Genomic DNA, 26,047 nt, shown 5'->3' with positions numbered 1-26,047 from the left:
TCTCAGCTCAGATCGGACTGAGAAAAAAATTGCAGCATGCTGCGATTGTCCTCGTATATTGGACCAGACTCGCCAATGCAAGTCAATGGGTGCGAGGAAAAAATAAAAAAATCGCACAGCACTTGGTCCATGAAAGTGCCGTCCGATTTTCACGCACCCATCTCCTTTAAAACCCAACATTTCATCTGCGGTGCGACAAGTCAGAATAGATTATATATATACATAGGATAGATGAATATAAAGAGGTCAGTGACCTATGTAATTAGTACAGTGCTTGTGTAGCTTGCTGTACATTTATTTAATAAATGAATACATTTCTGAAAAAAATGGCGTGGGATCCCCTGTAATTTTATTAATCAGCAGAGGGAAAGCTGACAGCTGGGGGCGGATGTTTATAGCCTGAGAAGAGGGTAATACCCATGGAGCTTTCCAGGCCATTAATATCTGCTCACAGCTTTATACTTAGCCTTTACTGGTTATTAAAATGGGAGATCTCCCCCAAAAAAATGAAGTGGGGTAAACCCTATTTTAAGAACCAGCAAAGGATAGGCAGACAGCTGCGGGCTAATATTAATAGCCTGGAAAGCTCCATGGGTATTACCCCCTTACCAGGCTATAAACATCAGCCCCCAGCTGTCTGCTTTCCCTCTGCTGGTTAAGAAAATTTCAGGGGAACCCATGCCATTTTTTTCCGAAATGTATTTATTTATAAATTTCCTTTAAAAACGATCTATAAATGACAGAGAATTACTCTATGTAAAAGCTAATATTAAAATCGAATTGCAATCGGATTGCATACGCATGTCATTTGGATGCTAAATGTGAAAAATTGCATTATGCTGGCAAGGAAAACGCATGACACTTGCATGACACTCTTCCGACTTTTCAAGAACAATATCAAACCAATTTTTGTCACAGTTATGGGTATGAGCCCTTTAAATGATTATCTGCTTGTTTAAATGAACCCTTACTGCATTTTACAACCTCCAAAGCAAATCTGTCAACATATATAGAGCAGGGAAAGCAGAGTAGATTGATATAGAGTTTTGTGAGCGAAGATTTACTATAACCTGTATTTTAATCATTTAAACCTCTTCTTTTTCTGGGATTTTCAGTCCAGTAGGCGGTCCTACCAGTGACTGACAGCTTTCTTTGTATAAGAGTGCATACACAGATAGCCGTCAGTCACTGATCAGACAGCTGAAAATTACAGAAAGAGCAGTGGATTAAATTAATAACACATATACTAAATCTTTTCTCAGAAAACGATATAAATCAATCTACTCAGCTCACCCGCTCTATAACATGATGCTTGCAGATTCACGGTTACAAGTTCTCTTTAAATGTCTATGAAATATACAATGTAGTCATTCATAAAAACAAGTGCAGACAAAACATGAAGCAGTTTTCCATAAAACAATGATTAAGATAAGAAAACTGAACAGATCATTTTTTTCCTTTTTGGCCGCAGCTTCACTTTTTGTCCACATCAGTTTCACATATACGTTGAAATGTTTTGTGCATGTTAGTAAACATGTAAATCCTACCTGTAAAGTACATATATATATAGATAAATGCAAAACAATCTAAGGAAATACCAAGGAGCTTACATTCTAAGTACCTGAGGCAAAGGGAGATAAAGTGACTTGCCCAAGGTCACACAGAGCAGGTATTGAAACACAGTCCAGTGCTGTAGAGCCACTCCTCCTCCCTATGACAATCTGCATAAATAAATGTTAGTTTATGTGAGGTGTATAAAGCTCAGCTACATTAGTCCTGCCAACAAGTCAGTTCAGTTAATCGAATATGTCAGGTATTCACAGTTAAAGAACTTAGTGTTCAATAATAACTCTATTCAGATAACTAATGACCTCAATATTCAGATTATTAATCCATGCAAAGTGCACTGAAAATCACATTAGTAGTTTGGCAACATGCTGAACCATAGATCACATTGTTTAATCATTTCAGCACCAGTTCTTAGTGAGAAAGATTGTTAAAATTCAATGTGGAGAGGTTTCTAAGCATGCTTAGTTTATGTTCACACTTACCAGTTCTAGTCTACTCGTTCTCCATAATTGTGGGATATCTGCAAACTGCTTGAACATTCCTTTTAAGTTCACCATCACTATAGCGGCTAACACTGTCTAGAATAGAAATATATGCCACTTTTCATTTCAGAACATACAAAAAAGTATAACAAAATTGCCCTCTGCACAAAAAAGTAAGACCAAGTCAGTAATTATCCCCAGAAAGAATGTCCTCTTTGCAATGGCTCTAGCTAATAGAGAGGAGTCCTACGCGGCATGCCCTTGAAGGTCACTGGATAGGTGTTGCCTGAAGCAGACAGACCATACATTACATGTGTTTGGGCAGCATAAGTAGTTAACTTACATGAAAACTGTTATTTGTAATGTGTTGCTTTCAGAAACATAATAGATTTCCTAAAGGAGAAAAAACGTGGCGCTATCTAAGCGTAGTAAGATTTGATCAATTAAAAGGGTGAGTATCTATAGGAAATTGCTCACTTGATGCGGTTGTGCAAGCAGAAGCACAACTCTCGCTTGTAGTATGGATGAATTTGCAAAAGACTGCGGCTGACCTGGTGAGGTGGGATTGAATCCTGAGACAGGAGTATCCCACAACAAGGATGCCAAAAGGGAGAACCAGGTGATGGCTCTGTATTTGCCACCAAATGAGATCACGGTGCAGGAACTTCAGGTTGCTCGTAAGTAAAAAAATTTTTTATTATTATTCACACTAATATAAAACAATAAAACCGATATACACAACGTGTTTCGGCTGTTTGCAGCCTTCTTCAGGTGTATGGAAAAAATGAATTTGACCCTTCTTTTATAGCCCTTTGCCAGAGTGAGAGAGGGAGGAGTTACAAAAAGAGGAAGAGGAGGAGTGCTTCATCCTGCATTGTTCTCAGTTTTTTTCATATATATAAAACATAAAAATATATAAATGTTATATATAAAAGAACAAATAACAAACCTTTTTTGTAAGAAACATGTCAATCTGATTAAAATCCCATTATTAGAAAGATAAAAAGTATCACTTCAACACAAAAATACACATCTGTTCTCTGTGTTAAAAATATTGAATAATTAAAAAAAAAAAATGAAACTTCTTTTTTTTCTCTTTCTTTTGAATAAAAAATATAACATCCCATTATCTAGAAAGCTAAAAAGTACCACTTCAACATAAAAATACACAACTGTTCTTTTGGTGTTAAAAAATATTGAATAAATGAATAATGAAAAAAAAATAAAAACAAAAAAAGAAAAACAGAGATTCATAATAAAACAAAGATCCATAATAAAAATGTATTTGTGATGATGATCAAACTTGTTCTAGTTTATCGTTCAGACCATCCGGAAATAAACTTTGCAATTTACATATCCAAAATGATTCTTTAGCATTCAATGTCTTTTTTCTATTTAGTGATTCTATATTGATTTGTTCCAGTGGTGTAACGTTGACCACATCAAAGTTTTTATTATGCTTCATCACTATATGTCTAGATAGACTTTGTATCAAGAAACCATTTTTTACATTATGTCTGTGGCTAATCATACGTGATCTCAGAGTCTGGGTTGTGCGACCCACATACTGAAGACCACAGACACAGTTAACCACTAGTGTTGAGCGAGTATGTTCTATTAACCCTTTCGCCGAGTATGCTCGGGCCGAGCTCCGAGTATTTATAGCTGCTCGGTGATATGGTTGAATCGCTCCCGTGTGCATGATTTGCGACTGTTTGACAGCTTTATTACATGTGAGGAATGTCTATTTCTTACACATTCCTCACATGTAATAAAGCTGTCAGACAGAACATACTCGCTCAACCCTAGTAACCACATAAATCACGTGATCAGAATTGCATGTTAGATTTTGTGAGATCTTGTTTTTCTCCCGTACTATTACAATTAATTTCTTTAGCTCCATGATTTATAATCCTGCAGCAGCAGCATTTTTTTAGAAAGCATTTAGAGACTCCGCCCTCCTTTTTATAAACCGATGAATCAACACTGATTTTTTGGGGTCTTTTTTTCTTCAATTTACTTGGAGCTATCATATTTTTTATCGTTGTGCCCCTTCTCAAAGTAATTTGTGGTTCTTTTGGTAAAATTGTTTTTAATATAGGGTCCTTTTGCAATAAGTACCAATATTTCTTTAAAGTGGTGCGGATATATTGATTATCCCTGTTATATGCCGTAATGAAATTGTGTCTCCAAAGGTTTTTATCCTCCTTACTTTCTCCTCCCTTTTTAGTTTATTGAGACAATCCAATTGTGTTAAATGAAAATTTTTTTGAAAGGCTGTTTCAACAATTCCCATGGGATATCTTTTTTCTTTGAATTTTTTTTTCAAGAATTTCTGATTGATTTATGTAATCAGATGTTAAGGTACAATTTCTCCTGATTCGGTGAAATTGACTTGATGGGATATTCTTTTTCCATTTTGGGAAATGAGCACTATTGAAGTCTGAATAACCATTTCCATCGACTGTTTTGAAGTGTGTTTTGCTCATGATGGTCTTATGAATATGAAATAATTCCAGATCTAGATATATAATTTTGTCACTCGCTATATGAGCTGTGAATGTGAGGCCCAATTCATTGGCATTGAGTCCTCTCACAAATTTTGTAGCCTCCTGTTCTGTACCGCTCCATATAATAATCAGGTCATCAATATATCTACGGTAGTATTTGATGTATGCTTTATATTCATGTTACATAATTGACAATAGGGACTCGAATCGCCCCATGAACAGATTTGCGAAACTTGGGGCCACCCGAGTCCCCATTGCGGTCCCAAGCCGCTGCAGGTATAATTTATCCTCAAACATAAAGAGGTTGTGCTCTAATATAAAACGCAGACCTGCCAGCAAAAAAAGCTTGTGCTCCGTTTTTAAGGTAGGATCTGTGTTCAGGTAAAATTCTACACAATCTAGTCCCAATTTGTGTCCGATATTGGAATAGAGCACTGTGACATCCAGTGTTATAAATAATTCTCCACCCATACGATTTCTTTTGTCTCTTTGATCAATTGTGCCGAATCTCTCAAATAAGAGGGAAGTTGGATAACAAACTCCTGTAGATAGAGATCTATATAGTGTGAGAGGGAGCTAGTGAGGGATCCTATGCCCGATATAATGGGGCGTCATGGGGGTTCTTTTAAACTCTTATGGATTTTTGGGAGATGGTAGAATATTGCTCTAGTTGCAGCAGAGTTGATCAAAAAACTTTTTTCTTTTTTGTTTAATATTTTTTCTTTGTAGGCTTTGTTTATCAGTTGTAAATATTCTAATTCAAATTGGGGTGATGGATCCGTATCAACTAATGTGTAGTATTTGTTATCTGACAAAATCTTATATGCCTCCCTAACATAATCATCTGTATCTTGTAGAACGACTCCTCCCCTTTATCTGCCTGTCTGATAATAATGTCTTATTCCTCTTTTTGTAACCCCTCCCTCTCTCACTCTGGCAAAGGGCTATAAAAGAAGGGTCAAATTAATTTTTTCTATACAACAAGGCGTTGTGTATATAGGTTTTATTGTTTTATATTAGTGTTAACAATAAAAAAATTTTTTTTACTTACGAGCAACCTGAAGTTCCTGCACCGTGATCTCGCTTGGTGGCAAAGACAGCGCCATCATCTGCTTTCAGTAACAGTTAGTCTATAATAATAAATGTGGCAACCCGTACACAAAGTGTTCACATACCTGGGGCAACGGTTCAAAGAGGTATCCAATGACCAATATGACCACCAGCACCATAAAAGAGGACAAGAGACCTGCAATCTAATTGTATATACCAATTATTAACAAAATCACTCTACAAATATTACATGCAAACCTTTTTATGAATTGCATAACACAATACATGTTTGTTCAGACATTAAGGGGGTGGGCTGAAACTAAAGTTGATTTTAATCGTAAAGGAATTTGTATGTTCTCCCTGTGTTTGTGTGGGTTTCCTCCCACACTCCAAAGACATACTGATAGGGAATCTAGATTGTGAGCCCCAATGGGGATAGTGCCGATAATGTCTGTAAAGCTCTGTGGAATTAATGGCGCTATATAAGTGACTAAAATAAAATAAATAAATAAATAAATAAATGTATATCAATTTAATGTAATAATATGATTGCTTTTCTAATATACTTTAATCAAAAAGTTCCTACCATTCCCTCTCTCTCAATCTAATTGCATTATTTTATTTTTTGCTTCTGCTTTGATGACGTTTCATTTGAGAATCCCCAGTGCATGCTGGGATACTAAACTGGACATCATCAGGGGGCTCCAGTCATTGCAGTAGCTGCTTTCCCCACCTTGAAATGAAGAATCATCAGTGACATTGGTTTTAGAGACTGGGGCTGCAGTCACTGCGCTCTCTGCTTGTGCGTGTTACCCCTTTTCAATGTGCACTGACAATGCACTCTCTTGTCGACTTATTACTTCTCATTAGAGTCGGTGAGGGTGCACACTGTCACTGTGCATTGAAAAGGAAAGTCCGTCAAGATCCTGTTTTCCTTCTGCAAATTGACCACTATTTGCTGCTATTATTCACTTTGCTAAACTTTGCTGCAATTCCACTCCTTACCACTGGAGGCTGTTATTGTGTTCCTGCATTCGTCTTTACCAATATGGCTGATATTGAACCTGTGAAAGGCATCTTGTTTCTTGTTTGGGCCTACTAAAAGCCACATGGAACATTTACTCATTGCTTGAGTATTGTGTCTAGCAGTTGTCTAGTTCCAGTCTCCAGCTCCTGAACTGTCTTACCCAGACTATTTTTGGATTGTGTCTACAACTCCCATTGCTACGGCCAAGAACCTCTACCACCGCTTGCTGTACCCTGCTTGTGCTCCTCCGGCCATCGGATTCCAGCTAATCCACCAGTATCGTAACAATATCTCACAGTGCGCAAGGAGCTCTTACTGAGCATATGCTGGAATTGACAACCAACACATGCTCAGTATTGTAAGGATTTACCCAGTTCCTGAAACTAACGTCAATGATTTCACTTCATTTCAGGGTGGGAAAAGCATCTGTAGCAATGACTACAGCACCAGTCCCCCTGATGACGTTCTGTGTAGTATCCCAGCATGCACTGAGGACTCTCAAATGAAACATCATCAAAACGAAAGTAAAAAAAAATAATAAAATGAAACCGATCGAGTAGAGAAGGAACAATAGGTACTTTTTAATTAAAGTATATTAAAAAACTGATAATATTATTACATTAAATAGACATTTAAGACTAAAATCAACTTTAGTTTCAGACCACCCCTTTAAGCTACCTTCCTTTATAAAATATGAAGGAGAGACTCTGATGTAATCCAACCTCTTTAGGTTCTAGAAAGACATTATTGGTTTGCATGAAATTTATTTGTTATGTTTCGAGATTCCTTTGGATTTTAATTCATTCTTTGGTGCATTTTATAACTTTCATCTCTGCCTAATAGACTTCAGTTATTTAGAACTCTCTATTTGTTGCCAGAACACTAATAGCTAAATATTAGTTTTCTGTGACAGTTCCTTAACCCCTTTACAGCCTGTGCCGTATTAGTAAGCAACAGGCTGTAAACCCCGGTTCAGTGAGGGCTCCGGCGCTGAGCCCGCACTGAACCGAGCACATGTCAGCTGATTATTACAGCTGACATGTGCCTGCAACAGCTGTGGGTGGAATCGCGATCCACCCGCGGCTGTCAACATGTTAAATGCCGCTGTCAATCTCTGACAGCGGCATTTAACATCGCCGCGCCGGAAGCGCATCACTTACCCCGCCCATCGGTGACTCCGTCACGTGATCGCGGGTCACCGATGCGTGGGCATGACAACCCTGGGTCTGCAGCAGACTCCAGTGGTTTTCATGAGCTAGTCACTATGAGCGCCACCTAGTGGTCGGCGCTCATAGCACAGGACCATTTCTGCTACATAGAGGTGATCTGCTGATCACCTCTATGTAGCAGAGGCAATCAGACAAGTGCTGCTTCTAGTCTCCTATGGAGACTATAGAAGCAAGCAAAAAGTGAAAAAAAAATGTTTTTAAAAATATTCAAAACATATAAAAGTTTAAATCACCCCCCTTTCGCCCCATTCAAAATAAAATAATAATAAAAAAAAACCACATACACATATTTGGTATCGCCGCGTTCAGAATCGCCCGATCTATCAATATAAAAAAAGAATTAATCCGATTGGTAAACGGCGTAACAAGAAAAAAATTCTAAACACCAGAATTATGTTTTTTGGTCGCCGCAACATTGCAATAAAATGCCATAACAGGCGATCAAAACATCGGATCTACCCCAAAATGGTATCAATAAAAACTTCAGCTCGGCGCACAAAAATAAGCCTTCACCCGACCACAGATACCGAAAAATGGAGAAGCTACGGGTCTTGGAAAATGGCGCCATTTTTTTTTTTTTTTTTTAAGCAAACTTTTTTTTCACCACTTAAATAAAAAAGAACCTGTACATGTTTGGTGTCTACGAACTCGTAATGACCTGGAGAATAATAATGGCAGGTCAGTTTTAGCATTCAGTGAACGTGGTAAAAAAAAATAAAAAAAAAACATCTGTGGTATTGCACTTTTTTTGCAATTTCACCGCACTTGGAATTTTTTTCCTGTTTTCCCGTACACGATATGGTAAAACCAGTGATGGCGTTCAAAAGTACAACTCATCCCGCAAAAAATAAGCCCTCACACGGCTATATTGACCAAAAAATAAAAACGCTATGGTTCTGGGAACAAGGGGAGCAAAAAACAAAAATGCAAAAACGGAAAATCCCAGGGTTGCGAAGGGGTTAACAGATACAGAGGAAAGTAAAACGATCCGGTATGATTAGTAGTGATTACAACTAATTTAGTTGATCCTTAATATCGAAAAACTTATGAATTTCTTCTCTTTAGTTATGTTATGTGAGCTCATGGTAATACCCTGGAAGTTACACGTTTCTGTTCTTTGATGGGGGGTCAGCATTTCATTAATTGGAAAAGTTTAAATTGCATAGACTGCACAGCACTGGATCTCTACAGAGAGGTAGGGGTACAGAAATTCCAATCACAGTTACTGATTATGACTAGACAGCGCCTGTCACACAGGTATAATGAAGAAGATGTCAATTTAGCTTCCCTGACTGTATGCTTATAATATACTAGATGGTGGCCCGATTCTAACGCATCGGGTATTCTAGAATATGTCTCCCGATGGTGGCGTACTTATTTTAAATCTGCCGCCAATTGGCCGGAGACCGTGTTTAAATTTGGCGCCACAATCGCAGATTGGTCGCCGCGGACTGGCCGCGAGCAATCAGCAGAGCAGTGTTTAAATTTGGCGCCGATATCGCTGATTGGTCGCATCCGGCGGCTGCGACCAATCAGCGAACCGTGTTAGTGAGGACCGGGGAGCATCCACCTGCCCTATAATGCCCCATGAAGGATGTCACTCCCCCCCCATATAATGCCCCATGCAGGATGTCACCCTCCCTTATAATGCCCCATGCAGGATGTCACTCCCCCCCATATAATGCCCTATGCAGGATGTCACATCCCCCCCTCCCTTATAATGCCCCATGTACGATGTCACTCCCCCCCATATAATGCCCTATGCAGGATGTCACATCCCCCCCTCCCTTATAATGCCCCATGCAGGATGTCACATCCCCCCCTATATAATGCCCCATGCAGGATGTCACATCCCCCTATATAATGCCCCATGCAGGATGTCACATCCCCTCCTCCCTTATAATGCCCCATGCAGGATGTCACATCCCCCCTCCCTTATAATGCCCCATGCAGGAAGTCACATCCCCCCTATAGAATGCCCCATGCAGGAAGTCACATCCCCCTATATAATGCCCCATGGAGGAAGTCACATCCCCCCCATAGTGCCCCAGGCAGGATGTCACATCCCCCCTCCCTTATAATGCCCCATGCAGGATGTCACTCCCCCCCACCATATAATGCTCCATGCAGGATGTTACATCCCCCCTCCACCCCTCCATTATAATGCCCCACATGCAGGATGTCACATCCCCCCCTACCTTATAATGCCCCATGGAGGAAGTCACATCCCCCCTCCCTTATAATTCCCCATGCAGGAAGTCACATCCCCCCTATATAATGCCCCATGGAGGAAGTCACCCCCCCCCCCTAGTGCCCCATGCAGGATGACACTCCCCCCCACCATATAATGCTCCATGCAGGATGTCACATCCCCCCCTTCCTTATAATGCCCCATGCAGGATGTCACTCCCCCCTCCCTTATAATGCCCCATGCAGGAAGTCACATCCCCCCTATAGTGCCCAATGCAGGAAGTCACATCCCCTCCCTTTCCTAGAATGCCCCATGCAGGAAGTCACATCCCCCCCATAGTGCCCCATGCAGGAAGTCACATCCCCCCCTCCGTTATAATGCCCCATGCAGGATGTCACATCCCCCCCTCCGTTATAATGCCCCATGCAGGATGTCACATCCCCCCTCCCTTATAATGCCCCATGCAGGATGTCACATCCACCCCTCCCTTATAATGCCTCATGCAGGATGTCACATCCCCCCTCCCTTATAATGCCCCATGCAGGAAGTCACATCCCCCTATATAATACCCCACGCAGGATGTCACATCCCCCCTATAGTGGCCCATGCAGGATGTCACATCCCCCCCTCCCTTATAATGCCCCATGCAGGATGTCACATCCCCCCTCCCTTATAATGCCCCATGCAGGAAGTCACATCCCCCCTGTATAATACCTCATGCAGGATGTCACATCCCTCCCATAGTGCCCCATGCAGGATGTCACACCCCCCCTCGGTTATAATGGCCCCTCCACGATGTCACACACCCCCACCCCACCATTTAATGCCCTATGCCCCCATACACTAAAAAAAAAAAATCCAATACTCACCTCACTTCTCAGCTGCTGCTCCGGACTCCAGTGTAGCCGGCATCTTCCCGCTCTGCGCTGTGACCGCTCAGGAGAAAGCGCAGTGTAAAGACGTCACAGCGCTCTCTGACCTAAGACGTCACAGAGCAGCAGCGGAAGACACAGGAGCTGCTGCGGAGGCACGGGGAGCAGTAAGTATGGCACCGGGTGCCGGGGCCCTGAGCAAGCAGGGGAAGGGGAGGAGAGGGGAGGAGAGGGGAGGGGGGGCGTCACACCTGCCATCGGGAGATAAGCGGCCGTAGCCGCTGATCTCCCGACGGTAGCCGCATGGAGGTCAGCGGCGCCTCCGGTCGGGGGACTTATGCTGTGAGCAGCCGGCTGCATCGCCGCTGACCTCCGTGCGGCAGATGAGCCGCTAAAGGCCGCCATTTTTTTCTGAAATTCCGCGTCGCTGATTGGCCGCGGCCGGACCAATCAGCGACGCGGGATTTCCTGGACAGAAGGACAGACAGACAGACAGATGGGATAACACAATTATATATATTAGATTGGCTTATTAAGGAGAATCTAATGTTGAGTGAAATCTGAAATTTAAAGGTCTAGACTCAAGGGAAGAAAAAAGGAGACAAAAGTACAATATACATAAAAGAAGTGTGGAGTGTGACAGACAATCAAGTTCGAGTGCAGTTCTGAAAAAAACATTGGGAAAAAAACCCACAACAGAGCGGCTCTTTTAAGGGAGCCCGCTGCCTGAACTATGGGCAGAATGAAACCGAGCTTGGCTGTGTGATTCCAGCCAGGTATGTTTTACTCTGAAACACTGTAGGGTTTGAAGAATCAGGCAGAAACTATAGGGAAAGACTAAACTAGACTGCGGTCACCCCTGGCTAGCTTCTCCCCACCAAATTCCAGTTGATTGGCAGGTTTTATCCACATGTGTTCAAAAGGGAGAGATAGGGAAGCCATCAGACTAGTCAGGTCTCTCCCTATAGTCCCTGGCTGGCTCTTCAAACTATGTTTTCTCTGAAGTGCAGCAGAGTTTCAGAGTAAAACATACCTGGCAGTAATTGCACAACCAGGCTATGATATATGCTGCCCTTGGTTCAGGCAGAATAAATCTAATAATTGCTTCCCTTTAAGGGGTAAATACAAAAGAAGGGGTAAATAATTGTTTGTATTTTATTACACGTGTAATACAGAAAATAAAAAAAAAATAATAATAATGAACTAAAAATACAAACCCTATCAATAAGGTAGAAAGTTTAAAATGGTATACTCTTCATTATCTTTTCTGTGCTGGGCATTTTAATATTTTTTACTTGTTTTTATGCAGAAAATATGTCACATTTTAAATATACCAAATATAACATTAGTATTTGGTTAAAAACAAAAATCACCCTAAAATATTTTCAATAACAAATGTCTTTATTGTAGTTTTCAGTGTAACTGCTTCAGTTACTACTTTGGCAACAAGGACAGGGCCACATTTATAATATTCTCTATATTCTCTCAGAACTTTTTTTTAAACACATCGAATTGTGGAACTTATTATTATTCCAAGATTGTGGGAAAACTCATTTAATAATATTGTAACAGGATAAAAAGTTATTTCACCAACATGAATAACACACATACCTGTGTATTTCCCCCAGTGCTTTCCTGGACCAGACTACGAGACATTGAACAAGTTACAGCAAATGTTTGAAAGAAAGAGCCAAGAGAATTGCACAGTCCTAGCGCAATGAGTTCCTGAAAATTGCAAACAGTTGAATGTGAGATTTCATAAACTCCTAAAAGGTTCCCTTTATGTGTTAGTGTCACCAAACTAATTGCACTGCTGGGTAGGGTAATTAAAGACAAGTTCCTAGGATACCATCTGGCTGCAAATAAAAGAATCTTTATATAAATGAAGCAGCTAGTGGATAGACGCTTCATATAATTCCCTGCCCAGCGCCACCCCTATGAAATTGAAGTCTGTTCAGTGCTCCTGATAAAAGTAACATAGCGGCACTGAAAAGGTGAACTAAGCACATGGGAGAAAAATAATACGAAGGATCGCTATACTAGCAATTCTGCCGTTTATCAATCTTGTTTTTACAACATGCACCATATAGTACAAATTACTAGTTAACTTAAAGGGGACTAGGGTACAAGTCTGCGGTCACTATGTGGATTCTCCGGTGGCAGCCACATTCTGATTAGATTTGTCCAGCCTCGCTCAATGCGCTTGCATTGAGAGAGGCAACACCCGTGTGGTTGGCACGTGACCACATGGGTGCAAATATCCTCACAGCACCCAGAGTGATTGCAGACTTGTACCCTAAAGCCGGACAACCCCTTTAATTCTGATGATCAGTACAAGTTTAGCAATACCAGGTTTACATAGAATATGTTTAAAGCGGGAGTCCATTATTGAACAATCCCTTCCTAAATGCTAAAGTGCCCCAGATGAAACAAACAAACAAAAAAAAGCATATAAATCTCGAATTGATGTTGTTCCAGCAATGTATCTGCTGGAAATTTACGTCAGCCTATCAGCAGCCACAGATGGGCGCAGTCTTTACAGTTCAGTCAGATGCAAGAGTGAACTCTGCAGTGATCACATGACAACGTCACGTGAACACCGGCACCGATATTGCTAGAATGACGTGGATATGGAAGGCATGTAAAGTTTTCTTATTTTAACCGGGGCACTTAAACATTTAACAAGGTTTTAGCCAGTAGTGGACAACTCTGTCAACCAAAAAACAGAGGTTTTACAAATAAATAATTGTTTTGTTCCACCATATTTATTTATTATTATTTTTTTTATTAACAGAGCTGTGTGAGAGTTTATGTTTTGCAGGACAAGCTGTAGATTTTTTGTGGTACATACAGCTCTTTGAAAACATTTTATACTTTCTGGGAGGAAGGGTTTTTCTTTTACTGCGTCCACATTGCGGGATAAATAATATTATAGTTTGGGTCATTACATGCGTAGTGATACTATTAGGCCCTGCAAGGTCAATAATGGCATACCTGCCATGCAAGCATCTTATATGTCCAGCGGTAAAGGCCCCGTCACAATTAGCGACGCTGCAACGATCCCGACAACGAGACGACCTGTCAGGGATTGTTGCTGCGTCGCTATGTGGTCGCTGGTGAGCTGTCAAACAGGCAGGCTCACCACCGATCAGGGGAGCAGCGACATCGTGGAAAGAATCTTTCCACGATGTCCTGCTCCTGGTTACCAGCCTGTTGAAGCAGGAGCAGGCTGGTAACCATGATAAACATCGGGTTACTAGGGGCACACGCGCACCTAGTAACCCGCTGTTTATTATGGTTACCACTCGGCTACGGTGAGCGGGAGGTTACTGCTCACTTTAGCAGGCTCGTAACCATGATAAACAGTGGGTTACTAAGTGCGCGTGTGCTCCTAGTAACCCGATGTTTATCATGGTTACCAGCCTGATCGCTGCTCCCGCTGGTCACACACAGCGATGTGTGCTGACCAGCGGGAGGGCAACGACCAAAAAAAGGTCCAGGACATTCTGCAGCGATCAGCGACCTCACAGCAGGGGCCTGATCGCTGCAAAGTGTCACACATAGCAACATCGCTGGTGAGGTCGCTGTTGCGTCACTAAAACCGTGACACGCTAGCGATCTCGCTATGTGAGACGGGGGCTTTATACCAACATATTTTTATACTAGACCTTTATGACGCACAGCAGTCCTAACAGTGGTCCTCAGGTTGGCACACTTTTTATAAGCCAGAGCATTGTATGAGCTCTTTCCCAGCTGGCCCATATTAACCTAAAACAGGTCTATTAAACTAACTTTCCATTAAGATAACAGCTGATTGGTAAGGTTTCAGAAGTTTTTTTTTATTTTTTATAAATTCGGCTGCCATGGTGAGACATTAGTAACAGCAAGCAGAGATCTTGACAATTGAAAATGGTGAAGAATTGAAACAAAAAAGTATTTTAGAAAGATCCATCAAATATTCAATACAGGATAATCAGTCTATTGATGGAACTTTAAACAGGCTTTTTTATTATTTTTCTTAAGTTAATCAAATAGTAAGATATACATAAGAGAAGGCCAAGTAGATCAATTCAATTTAATAAAAAAGTTCTTGACAAATCTAAAAATACTAGCTCTACAAAATACATGGCACTGCACAGGATAAGTGGTAAATGTATGATCGCTGGTGGCCTTAATCATGAGAATAGGAGTCCTGGTGCCTCCTACTTATGTGAAGTGGTGGACTAGCACTACTACTTCATTTACTGTCTATATAACAGACAGATAGGGGAGTACAGCGCACAGCTATATCAGCACATGTGTAACTTCTCTATTCATAAGATTGACTCCGGATCCTTTTTCTTGAGATTGTATTGGTTCCAACCATCATACATTTATCATCTATCCAATGATATGTGAAAACTGTGAATCAACCTCTTTCAATTTCAAAGAGTACCTGAGGCTGCCTATTTTATTTAATAAAACAGTGGGAAACCCCAGATAATTAGATGATATTTAGAACAATCACTAACAAGAGTGCGCAGAAGTAACCCTAAACATGGAAGAAACCCTAAAGCCCCCCGAAAAGGCACGACTTTCTAGCAAAAGTCGGGCATGAACTTCCATGTTGTGGGATCTCTGCAAAAAGAGTTGCATCTGACAAACCTCCATGGATCCTCTCGCAGTGAAAGAGTGAAAGAGAAATCTCGCTTTTTCAGCTTTCGCTGTGAAAGAAGTCACTCTATCTGCAGAGATCCCGCAACTCAGTAGTTCTAGAAAAATTTGGGCCCTTCCGGGAGATATTAGGGGCAATTATGGGCACTTTTGTTAATAGATGAGATTTAGAAAAATCTCCGATCTGAGGCTGCCCCACTCTTTAATTAAATAAAAATCATAGTTCCAGTCTGGTGATAGCTACTTTATAAAGGTAAAAATTCCTTACAGTTTCTAAATTAAAAATATTAATAGTTTTTATGCACACCCACCTGATTTCCACTAACCGCATATCCATGTTTAAGTGCAAATATTTTTGCCATTGAAATGGTCATGGAGAATCCAACAACTGCTATGGCCACGGAATCCACAAAAATTGCAGAGAAAAGGCTAACATCTGGGAGATCTGGGGGTCTAAACCTACAAAATAAAAATTCTCTTTAAGGTTGATACATTTTCTCAAAAAAAGGTGATACATTTTTCAAAGAAGTTTGAGTGCTTGAAATAGCTAAATGAGCGGTACATGGCCACCTTTACGCTCTTTGGTGAGCTAGACAGATACAAGTATTGTATCTGATATTGGTAGGAGGGGAGGTAACAACATTCAGGAGGTGATTGATTAGCTGCATAAATGTAAGCTCATTAGTAGAGCAAAGAGCAGATAAGGGCCATGGAGGAGATAAGCATGTTGTATTATAGGGCACTGTGCCAGATTTGTCTGATTATTGAAATAATCGTACTTACTCCCGAGCACCATTATGTGATGTTATATGGTCACTGCTATGTTTAAACACTCTTATAGATATGACTAGCACAATGATAGAAGTTGTTCTCCGTTAATGTTGTTACTATGCTGGCACTTTTACTATTACTGTAGGGGCAATGTGCCACAGTATACAGTGAGGACAGTCTGCAGCAAGTAATACAGGCAGCTTTGAAAAGTTTGCTGTGACACGTCTCTATGCTTCAAGAGTTGAAGCCTGAACATTATTGTGACTTCCAAAAGACCTGATGAAGACCTAAAATAATTTCACAGTCTAAGATGTCTTACCCAGTTGGGATATTTCCAACCACATCTACATCGTAGGACTTCTTAAAATTAAGTCCAGCTGAAACTCCAGTTGAGATTATAACCTTAAAATAATAGGGGAAAAAAATTAAACGTTACAAATATAAACATACAAAATGCATTGCAGTAATTTCACTCAATTTCAAGACCACTACCAAAGGCATTCTGTTTTTTAATCCATGTCTTAGTTCTACGAATTCCAGAAATGTAGAAATTTGGGTCCAGTTTATTGCAATGGGATACAATGATACAGATATTTTGGCAGCCTTTGTGAAGTCCTTCTGTTTTCCTGATCTTCTAATGGCATTTAGTATTTTTAGGCTTCACAGCAAACAACTGAATGACAAAACATTCATCACGTGTTGCTAACTAATATGCTTTTTTTTATTCAAGTCTACATTCACCAGGTCAAAGAACAAGATCTGGTCCAAAGAATTGCTGTGGGAACTTATTTCTGCTGAATATACATGACACACTATAAAAATTACTTCGGCTGTCCCAGGGAAACATTTAAATACAGATATTCATAAAGTCCAATACTTACAACAATTATCTCCATTGGAATGGGAACCGGTAATTTCTTTTTAAATCGATCATTAATTTCTTTAGCACCCAGCAGTAATAGTACACATATAATCCCGGTAATAAACGTGGCGATATTGGTTGCCGGGATATTGGATAAAACGGCTATTAAACTCTGAAACAGACAAAGACAAGTTAAAGATATCCAGGCTCTGACCCGCATAGGAAGCTGTCATGTAAAGATAACCACAGCACTCCAATCTTTGCAGTAAAGAACAGCATTATTGGAAGCAGGGCTGTGGAGATAGTCGTGAAGTCGAGGTCCATTTTGGTGGAGTCGGAGTTGGAGTCAGTATAAAATGGATCGAATCCGACTCTTAAAATATATAATAAATTCGTACAGTAGTACAATGCAGGATATGCTGTACATTTTTTTCATAAGAATTTGGGAAAGTTATGAGATGTCCTATAAATGACTGTTCTCTTCCTGATCTAAGGGTCTAGCCTTTAAGTGGACATGAATCTGTGCTGCACTTTATGTACATGTTCAGTAGTGAGCCCGTGCTGTGGAGTCGGAAGTCAGGGAAATTGAGGAGTCGGAGTTGGTGGTTTGGCTTACCGACTCCACAGCCCTGGTTGGTAGGTCAGCACAGAAAATCAAAAAACAAACAAAAAAGGTACACATAATTGGTATCAATGCAACCGGAACAACCCAAACTATAAAGCTTTCATGGTATTTATTCCGTACAGCGAACACCATGAAAAAAAAAGTTAAAAAAAGACAAAAATGTCGCTTTTTCATCACTGACTAAAATGGTATAAATTAAAACGCCAAATTGTCCAGCAAAAAACAAACCCTAATATGGCTCATTCTGAAATAAAATAAAAGTTATAGCTCTCAGATTATGGCGATGCAAAAACAAAATAAATTTTTGTAAAATATTGTGTTTATAGTGTGTAAAAGTTACAAAGCATAAAAAAAATGTAAATCTGATATCACTATAATTGTACTGATCCAAAGAATAAAATCGGTCTTTTCACCTTTACCGCACAGTGAACTGCCTGAGCCTGAAAAACCTGAATGAAATGTGATCAAAAAATTTTATGTACCACAATATTGTACAAAAAAAAAAAATGTTCAACTCGTTCCGCAAAAAATAAGGCCTCATACAGCTCTGTTAGCCAAAAAAAGTTATAGCTCTAAGAATATGGCAATGAAAAAAACTATTTTTATAAAAAAAAAACATTTTTACTGTGTGACAGTAGCAAAACACAAAAAAAGGATAAATCTGGTATCGCTGTAATTGTATTAACCCGAAGAATAAAGCCATCTTATCACTTATACGCACGATGAACGCCGTAAAAATAAAAACTATACTTGTACTGCTGTTTATTTGTTCATTCTGCCTCCCAAAAAATAGAATAAGGCTCAGCTCACATTTATCCTGCGCTCTCCACTAAGTGCTTATGTTGGGGATTCCATGAAAATCTCCAAAAATCTCGATTCAGACAATCCCCCTGATGGAACCACTCACTATAATGAGTCAGACGTCTAGTCTCTAACAAGCACTCTTTCTCATCCGATCCAATATGGAGTATTGCCATGTTCGGTAAAAATTGCATAACAATTTGTCCTGTCCATTTTTCGTATCACCCCTTGTGTGAATTAAAACTTTGAGGCTAAAGTAACAGTTCTTCGTTTTCAAGGCCCAATCTTATAAATCTCTGCGCTGTATTTTGTGGGTTAAAAATGCTTGCCAAATGGGGTCACTTGAAAAACATTTAATTTTTTGTTTTCACATCTAAAATGTTATAAAGTTTTGTTTATCACCTGTAGGTTAAAAATGCTCAATACACCCATAGATTTATTCCTTGAGGAGTCGCTTGAGTTTTTTTTTTGCTGTTTTGGCATGTCAGAGGCCCTGCAAATGCAAAATGGCATGCACAATTACAGCCAAATTTACCCTCCGAAAATCAAATAGTGCTCTGTCTTTTTGGAGACCTGCCATGAGCCCAAACAACAATTTTGACCACATATGTGGTATTATGTTCGGAATAAATTGTACAATACAATTTAGCGTCCGTTTTCTCCTATTACTCCTTCTGAAAATGAAAAATTTGCAGCTAAAAGCAATATTTTAATGGAAAAAAAATTAATTTTTCATTTTTTAATCCACTTTGCCTTAATTCCTATGTGGTACCTGAAGGGTTAACAAATTTTCTAATAGCAGTTTAGAATAATTTGAGGGGTGCAGTTTTTAAAATGGTATCACTTCTGGGGTTTTCCCGATATATAGGGCCCTCAAAATTGCTTCAAAACTAAATAGATCTGTAAAAAGTTGGATTTATAACTTTCCTTGAAAAAAAAAATACTGTAAATGAAAAACTGCTGCTAAATTTTAACCCTTCGAATATCGTAACAAAATAAAAGCACATTTGAAAAATGATGCTGAAAAAGCATACACATAGGAAATGTTATTTATTAACTATTTTGTGTATTATGACTATCTGGATTAAAGATATATGCAATGAAAGTTTGAAATCGCAAATTTTTCCAAATTTTCATCAAATTTCACATACTTTCACACAAAAACGAAAAAAAAACCGTATCAATCTAAATTTACCGCTAACAAAGTGCAATGGGTCACGAAAAAAAAAAAAAAAAAAATCACATTCCATTTAAACAGGAAAGCAAATACAGATATTCTAGCTAGTGATGCAGAGAATGTCTTATAATTTCAAAAATGATGAACATGAAAACACTATAATAAATAAACAAAAAAGAAAAGAAAAAAAGGTCGGTTTCACAAGATCTATATTGGTGGACTGTGTTCAGATCGGAAGTCTCCTGACTTGCGTTAACTGCTTCAAAGGCATGTATTAGCTCATGTCAGGAGACTTGGCGGTAGGACCAGGTCTTCCGATCCAAGCACAGTCAGAGAATACGGACTGTGTGACACCGGCCTATAAGGTAAAATGAGGGAGAGTAAGAGTGTGTAAGGAAAAAATTAATGCGGTGCCTGCAATGCAGAGTAAATAATTCTCTACTGCCAGGATGCAAAGCCCTTCCGTCCAAACTACGCAATGTCTTAAAAGGCTGAGTGAGTATCTGATCAGTTGCTACAAGCTCTCTGGCTCTCTATATTTTGTGCAAAGCTTCCTCCGCTGCATACCGTAAAGGGATTTTCCCATTTGGGATTGAGATTCTCGCAGCCAGAATAAAATGGAGCAAAAGGCCTTTCTTGATGTTCATTATGGACTGTGGAACCATAGATAAAAGTGCTGGAGTATTTATTATGGCCTTTCTTGATGTCCATTATGGACCGTGGGACCATAGATAAAAGTGCTGGAGTATTTATTATGGAGGTAGAGCAAATGAAATTACAGAGGTCCAGAACCTCATCCATGCATGCCTTTAGTTCAAGCATCCACACCCAATATGGAGCACTGTGCCCCTTTCCAAATTACATCTCCAGCAGAGATTTAAAGAGCTTTGGGTAGCAGAGAAGCAGCAGGAATGGGGTTCTATACCATCTGGAGTGTTTCTTGAAAGCTGCTGGAAATGGATAGCTTATACGTTGAATAATTTTTTAGTTGCATTCTGATATTAATGTTTAGCTTAATATTTTAATCATCAGATAAAAGGAGAACAAAATTCCAGTACTAAAATCTCAATACTATAAAACTGTAGGAAAACTACATACAAAGTCACAATGCTAAAAAGGTATTCACCAGCTGTAATCTATACCCAACAAAATATAATGTAATTCTATATCATGAACTATAAATGGTCTATTCTTGTTAGCAGAGTACAATACCACCACAACATATCACAGTACATAAGATGAAATACAACTTACATATATAACTGCTAGAGGTTGGTTGTAACGCGAAATATGTATTCCCAAGAGGTATTTCAGCTGAGATATGAAGACATGAACTGCTGCTGCTGTTGTGAATCCTCTTACCAAAGGTTCAGTCAGGTAGATGGCTACGAAGCCAAATCTAAGTATGCCTAGGATCAGCTTGTAAAAAACACACTAAATATTAATACATGTCCTATATAGTCACATTTTCTATGGCGACACAATATTAGTAGTTGATTTATGGTGCCATGATTCTACAATTGAATTTTCCTTGAGCTATTAAAAGTTCCAGAATACTATTAAATAACTGAAAGAGTTGTATCATGAAGACAGCTTTTGTCCACATATCCTATTAGGCCAGATGAATGTCATAGATGTCCCTCACCAGGACTCCCTCTATGAGACAGAATGGAGAACCGCTTTGGTCCAGAGCCACGTTTATTGAAGGCAAAATGTCGGATGCACTTTTTGTTCCCACTCTTAGACTATGATTTCACCAAAACTAAAAAAACAGAAAGTGCATTCAAAATGCATTGGTGACCATAGTTTTTAATGCACATCTGGATTGCAATATTGGCTTCAATAAATGCTTAATTTTAATCACTTGTAAGCTGGAGCTTGTGGTACTTTCATGACTTGGGTTGCTAGGCAGAGGCATGGTACCTTGCTCCGAGAGGTATTCCAGGCTGTTTGCTGGGGGGTGCATCAGGCTAGACCTGGATGGTGCAGTGGTGCCAATCTATATGTCCTATAATTCCCACTGCAATATTGCGGGACAGAAAATGATACAGGCTGCTGTTAGTAACCTAAGGAGAGCTATGGTTTTAGCTTTACTTTTCATTGTTTATAGTGTTTTTTTTAACTTTACACATACATATAAATGGGCAGGAGTCAATCCTTGTATATCTATACCTTTAAGGGGTTTTCCAGAAGCGTTCAGATAGTAGTTTAAAAAAAAAACCACAAGTAGAGATAATACTCATCCTTCCTCAGTCAGCACTGGCTTCCCCGCTGTTGCTTCCGGCATCTGTGTTTTTGCTGCAGCAGTGACACTGTGACTACAACGCGCATCACCTCTGCAGCCAATCACTGAGCTTGTGCAGTCATCAGCAGAGAGCGTTGAGTGATTGGCAGCAGCGGTGGTGCGAGGAGTCGGTGCTGGACCAAGGGAGGGCGAGTATTATGCTTTTGTTTTCTACTGCTATTTGATTGGTTGGGATCTACAGTGCCTACAAGTAGTATTCAACCCCCTGCAGATTTAGCTGGTTGACACATGCGGAATTAACTTGGCATTGTGACATTTGTACTGTAGATCAGCCTGGAAGTGGGAAATGCACTGCAGCAAATTATTATTTTTTTTTTAAAACGTTAAAAGTTAATTCAGAGTGTCATTTATTATTCAACCCCTCAAACCACAAGAATTCTGTTTGGTCCACCTAAAGTATTAAGAAGTAGTTCAGGCACCAAGAATAATGAGCTTCACATGTGTGGATTAAAGATCTCTTTTGCCAGCCTTTTCTGACTATTTAAGACCCTCCCCAAACTTGTGAACAGCACTCAGACATGGTCAACATGGGAAAGACAAAGGAGCATTCCAAGGCCATCAGAGACAAGATCGTGGAGGGTCACAAGGCTGGCAAGGGGTACAAAACCCTTTCCAAGGAGTTGGGCCTACCTGTCTCCACTGTTGGGAGCATCATCCGTAAGTGGAAGGCTTATGGAACTACTGTTAGCCTTCCACGGCCAGGACAGCCTTTGAAAGTGTCCTCCCGTGCCGAGGCCAGGCTTGTCCGAAGAGTCAAGGCTAACCCAAGGACAACAAGGAAGGAGCTCCGGGAAGATCTCATGCCAGTGGGGACATTGGTTTCAGTCAATACCATAAGTAACGTACTCCACCGCAATGGTCTCCGTTCCAGACGAGCCCGTAAGGTACCTTTACTTTCAAAGTGTCATGTCAAGGCTCGTCTACAGTTTGCTCATGATCACTTGGAGGACTCTGAGACAGACTGGTTCAAGGTTCTATGGTCTGATGAGACCAAGATCGAGATCTTTGGTGCCAACCACACACGTGACGTTTGGAGACTGGATGGCACTGCATACGACCCCAAGAATACCATCCCTACAGTCAAGCATGGTGGTGGCAGCATCATGCTGTGGGGCTGTTTCTCTGCCAAGGGGCCTGGCCATCTGGTCCGCATCCATGCGAAGATGGATAGCACGGCCTACCTGGAGATTTTGGCCAAGAACCTCCGCTCCTCCATCAAGGATCTTAAGATGGGTCGTAATTTCATCTTCCAACAAGACAACGACCCAAAGCACACAGCCAAGAAAACCAAGGCCTGGTTCAAGAGGGAAAAAGTCAAGGTGTTGGAGTGGCCTAGTCAGTCTCCTGACCTTAACCCAATTGAAAACTTGTGGAAGGAGCTCAAGAATAAAGTCCACATGAGACACCCAAAGAACCTAGATAACTTGGAGAAGATCTGCATGGAGGAGTGGGCCAAGATAACTCCACAGACCTGTGCCGGCCTGATCAGGTCTTATAAAAGACGATTATTAGCTGTAATTGCAAACAAGGGTTATTCCACAAAATATTAAACATAGGGGTTGTATAATAATTGACCCACACTTTTATGTTTAAGATTTAATAAAATTCAACTGAGCAACATAACTTTTTGGTTTGTAAGATTTATGCTTCTGTTCATAAAACCTACTCTCGTTTGCAGTTTGAAGGCTCTAACTTATTTGCATCTTATCAAACCAGCTAAATCTGCAGGGGGTTGAATACTACTTGTAGGCACTGTACTTTTCTAAAAATGCAAAAGCCACGGACCGGTGAACTGCATACCATTATGTGAGCAGGGGGTTAAGGCTAGCCACTTTGGTCAGATCCCATACAACATCTACTGTATCACAAATGGCTGAAAAAGTTAATGCTGGCTATATTAGAAAATGTCATAAAATACAGTGCATTGCACATTTCGGCATATGAGTGTGCCCTGTTTATCCCGAGTGCCTTTGCTGCTCCTGTTAACTGCTGAAAACACTTATATTGGGCATTCAGTATGAGAAGTGAACATGCACTTATGGAAAAAGGACTCCTGGTGTTATTTTACATCACAGTGTGTGTGTGTCACCAGTCTGGGAAAGAAATGGCACCAGGATGAACTATGTGAAGATGGCAAATTGACAGGAGCAATGTGACGCTCTGGGCAATGCTCTGCTATGAAATCTTGGGTCCTGGTATTCATGTAGATGTCACTAACATTATTGCATCCCAAAAATACCCGTTCATGTAAACGGTATTATTACCTGATGGTAGTAACCTCTTTCACCCAGAGAATGAGTCCTGCCACACTGCAAAAATTGTTCAGGAATGGTTTGATGAACATGACCAAGAATTCATGATGTTGGACTGAAATTCGCCAGATATATATATGATAAAGCATCTGTAGGATGTGCTGGAGAAATAATTGCGCTCTAATGAGGCCCCTCCTCACAGCTTATAAGACGTTGATGATTAGCTATCACAATGTCCATATTATTATAGGTTACTGGCCCATATGTTTGGATGTTATCTAGCAAGTTCGGATTATTTGACCTTAGAAAAACAACAATTTTGTACAGCTCAAACACATAAGCAGGAGAAGGGTACCTGAATTATACCAGAAAGCAAAGTGATCGCTACAGCTACTTTCACTCGCATTGCATCTCTTGCTTCAATCTTCTTTAAGAACTCTGTGGCGTTCGTGACATTTGCTGCCACGATATCAAACTTGTCATCTGGGGCTAATCGAATTGTAACTCCACCAATCATCAGGCTGATTACAGCAAATGTACCTGAAATGCAGCACAGCATTTTCATAAAGCTTTATTGATTTTTCAAGAAGTAACCAAAAAATAACACATTTAATGAAAAAGTTCAAAACAAAATGATACATACAGCACGGCGATTACAAGACTTTGACATTAAAACAAGCATTGCAGCTAGATTATATCTGGGCCAGAGCTTTGTTTCTGGTATAATTTTCAAAATGTTTAAACAGCACCAAGCTCAATGCTCTATCTGAGGTATTCATGAGCAGCACCTGATAAAAGTTGAGGAGCAGGAGGGCATTTTTAACTTCTTGGTTATGTGTCTGTGCAGAGAAGGAGTTCTGCTAGAGAGAGGAGGAGAGCTGCTAGAGAGAGGAGGAGCGCTGCTAGAGAGAGGAGGAGCGCTGCAACAGAGAGGAGGAGCGCTGCAACAGAGAGGAGGAGCGCTGCAACAGAGAGGAGGAGCGCTGCTAGAGAGAGAGAAGGAGTTCTGCTAGAGAGGAGGAGTGCTGCAAGAGAGAGGAGGAGAGCTTCTAGAGAGAGAGGAGGAGAGCTGCTAGAGAGAGAGTAGGAGAGCTGCTAGAGAGAGAGGAGGAGCGCTGCTAGAGAGAGAGGAGGAGCGCTGCTAGAGAGAGAGGAGGAGCGCTGCTAGAGAGAGGAGGAGCGCTGCTAGAGAGAGGAGGAGCGCTGCTAGAGAGGAGCACTGCAAGAGGGAGGAGGAGCGCTACTATAGAGAGGACGAGCACTGCGAGAGAGAGGACGAGCACTTCTAGAGTGAGGAGGAGGGCTGCTAGAGAGAGGAGGAGCGCTGCTAGAGAGAGGAGGAGCGCTGCTAGAGAGGGGAGGAGTGCTTCTAGAGTGAGGAGCACTGCTAGAGATAGGAGGAGCGCTTCTTGAGAGAGAAGGAGCACTTCAAGAGAGAGGAGCACTTCAAGAAAGAAGAGGAGCACTTCAAGAAAGAAGAGGAGCACTTCAAGAAAGAAGAGGAGCACTTCAAGAGAGAGGAGGAGTATTTCAAGAGAGTAGGAGTATTTCAAGAGAGAGGAGGAGCACTTCTAGAGAGAGGAGGTGCACTGCTAGAAAGGAGAAGTGCTGCAAGTGATCCCTCAATTGTTCCAGTGACACCAATAGTAATAGATAAACTTCAAGCTTATC

At 40.5% G+C, this 26,047-nt stretch overlaps 1 protein-coding gene across 2 annotated transcripts in view; it reads right to left on the bottom strand.

Moving 5' to 3' along the window:
* The window catches only part of SLC26A5 (solute carrier family 26 member 5), a 77,374-nt gene that overhangs the window by 29,996 nt on the left and 21,331 nt on the right, over positions 1-26,047 (bottom strand). For both annotated transcript variants that reach the window (XM_073652263.1, XM_073652264.1), the window contains exons 5-12: positions 24,732-24,916; positions 21,074-21,238; positions 17,236-17,388; positions 16,674-16,756; positions 15,895-16,042; positions 12,542-12,655; positions 5,737-5,814; positions 2,052-2,147 (exon numbers count right to left, since the gene is read on the bottom strand). In XM_073652263.1, coding sequence (XP_073508364.1) covers positions 2,052-2,147; positions 5,737-5,814; positions 12,542-12,655; positions 15,895-16,042; positions 16,674-16,756; positions 17,236-17,388; positions 21,074-21,238; positions 24,732-24,916 — 1,022 coding nt within the window. The remainder of the gene's footprint in view (positions 1-2,051; positions 2,148-5,736; positions 5,815-12,541; positions 12,656-15,894; positions 16,043-16,673; positions 16,757-17,235; positions 17,389-21,073; positions 21,239-24,731; positions 24,917-26,047) is intronic.

Source organism: Phyllobates terribilis, unplaced genomic scaffold (genome assembly GCF_046119375.1).
Source record: "Phyllobates terribilis strain yellow unplaced genomic scaffold, ASM4611937v1 Scaffold_11__3_contigs__length_659146591, whole genome shotgun sequence".
NCBI classification, from domain to species: domain Eukaryota; kingdom Metazoa; phylum Chordata; class Amphibia; order Anura; family Dendrobatidae; genus Phyllobates; species Phyllobates terribilis.
This window is presented reverse-complemented; position numbering and strand designations above follow the sequence as displayed.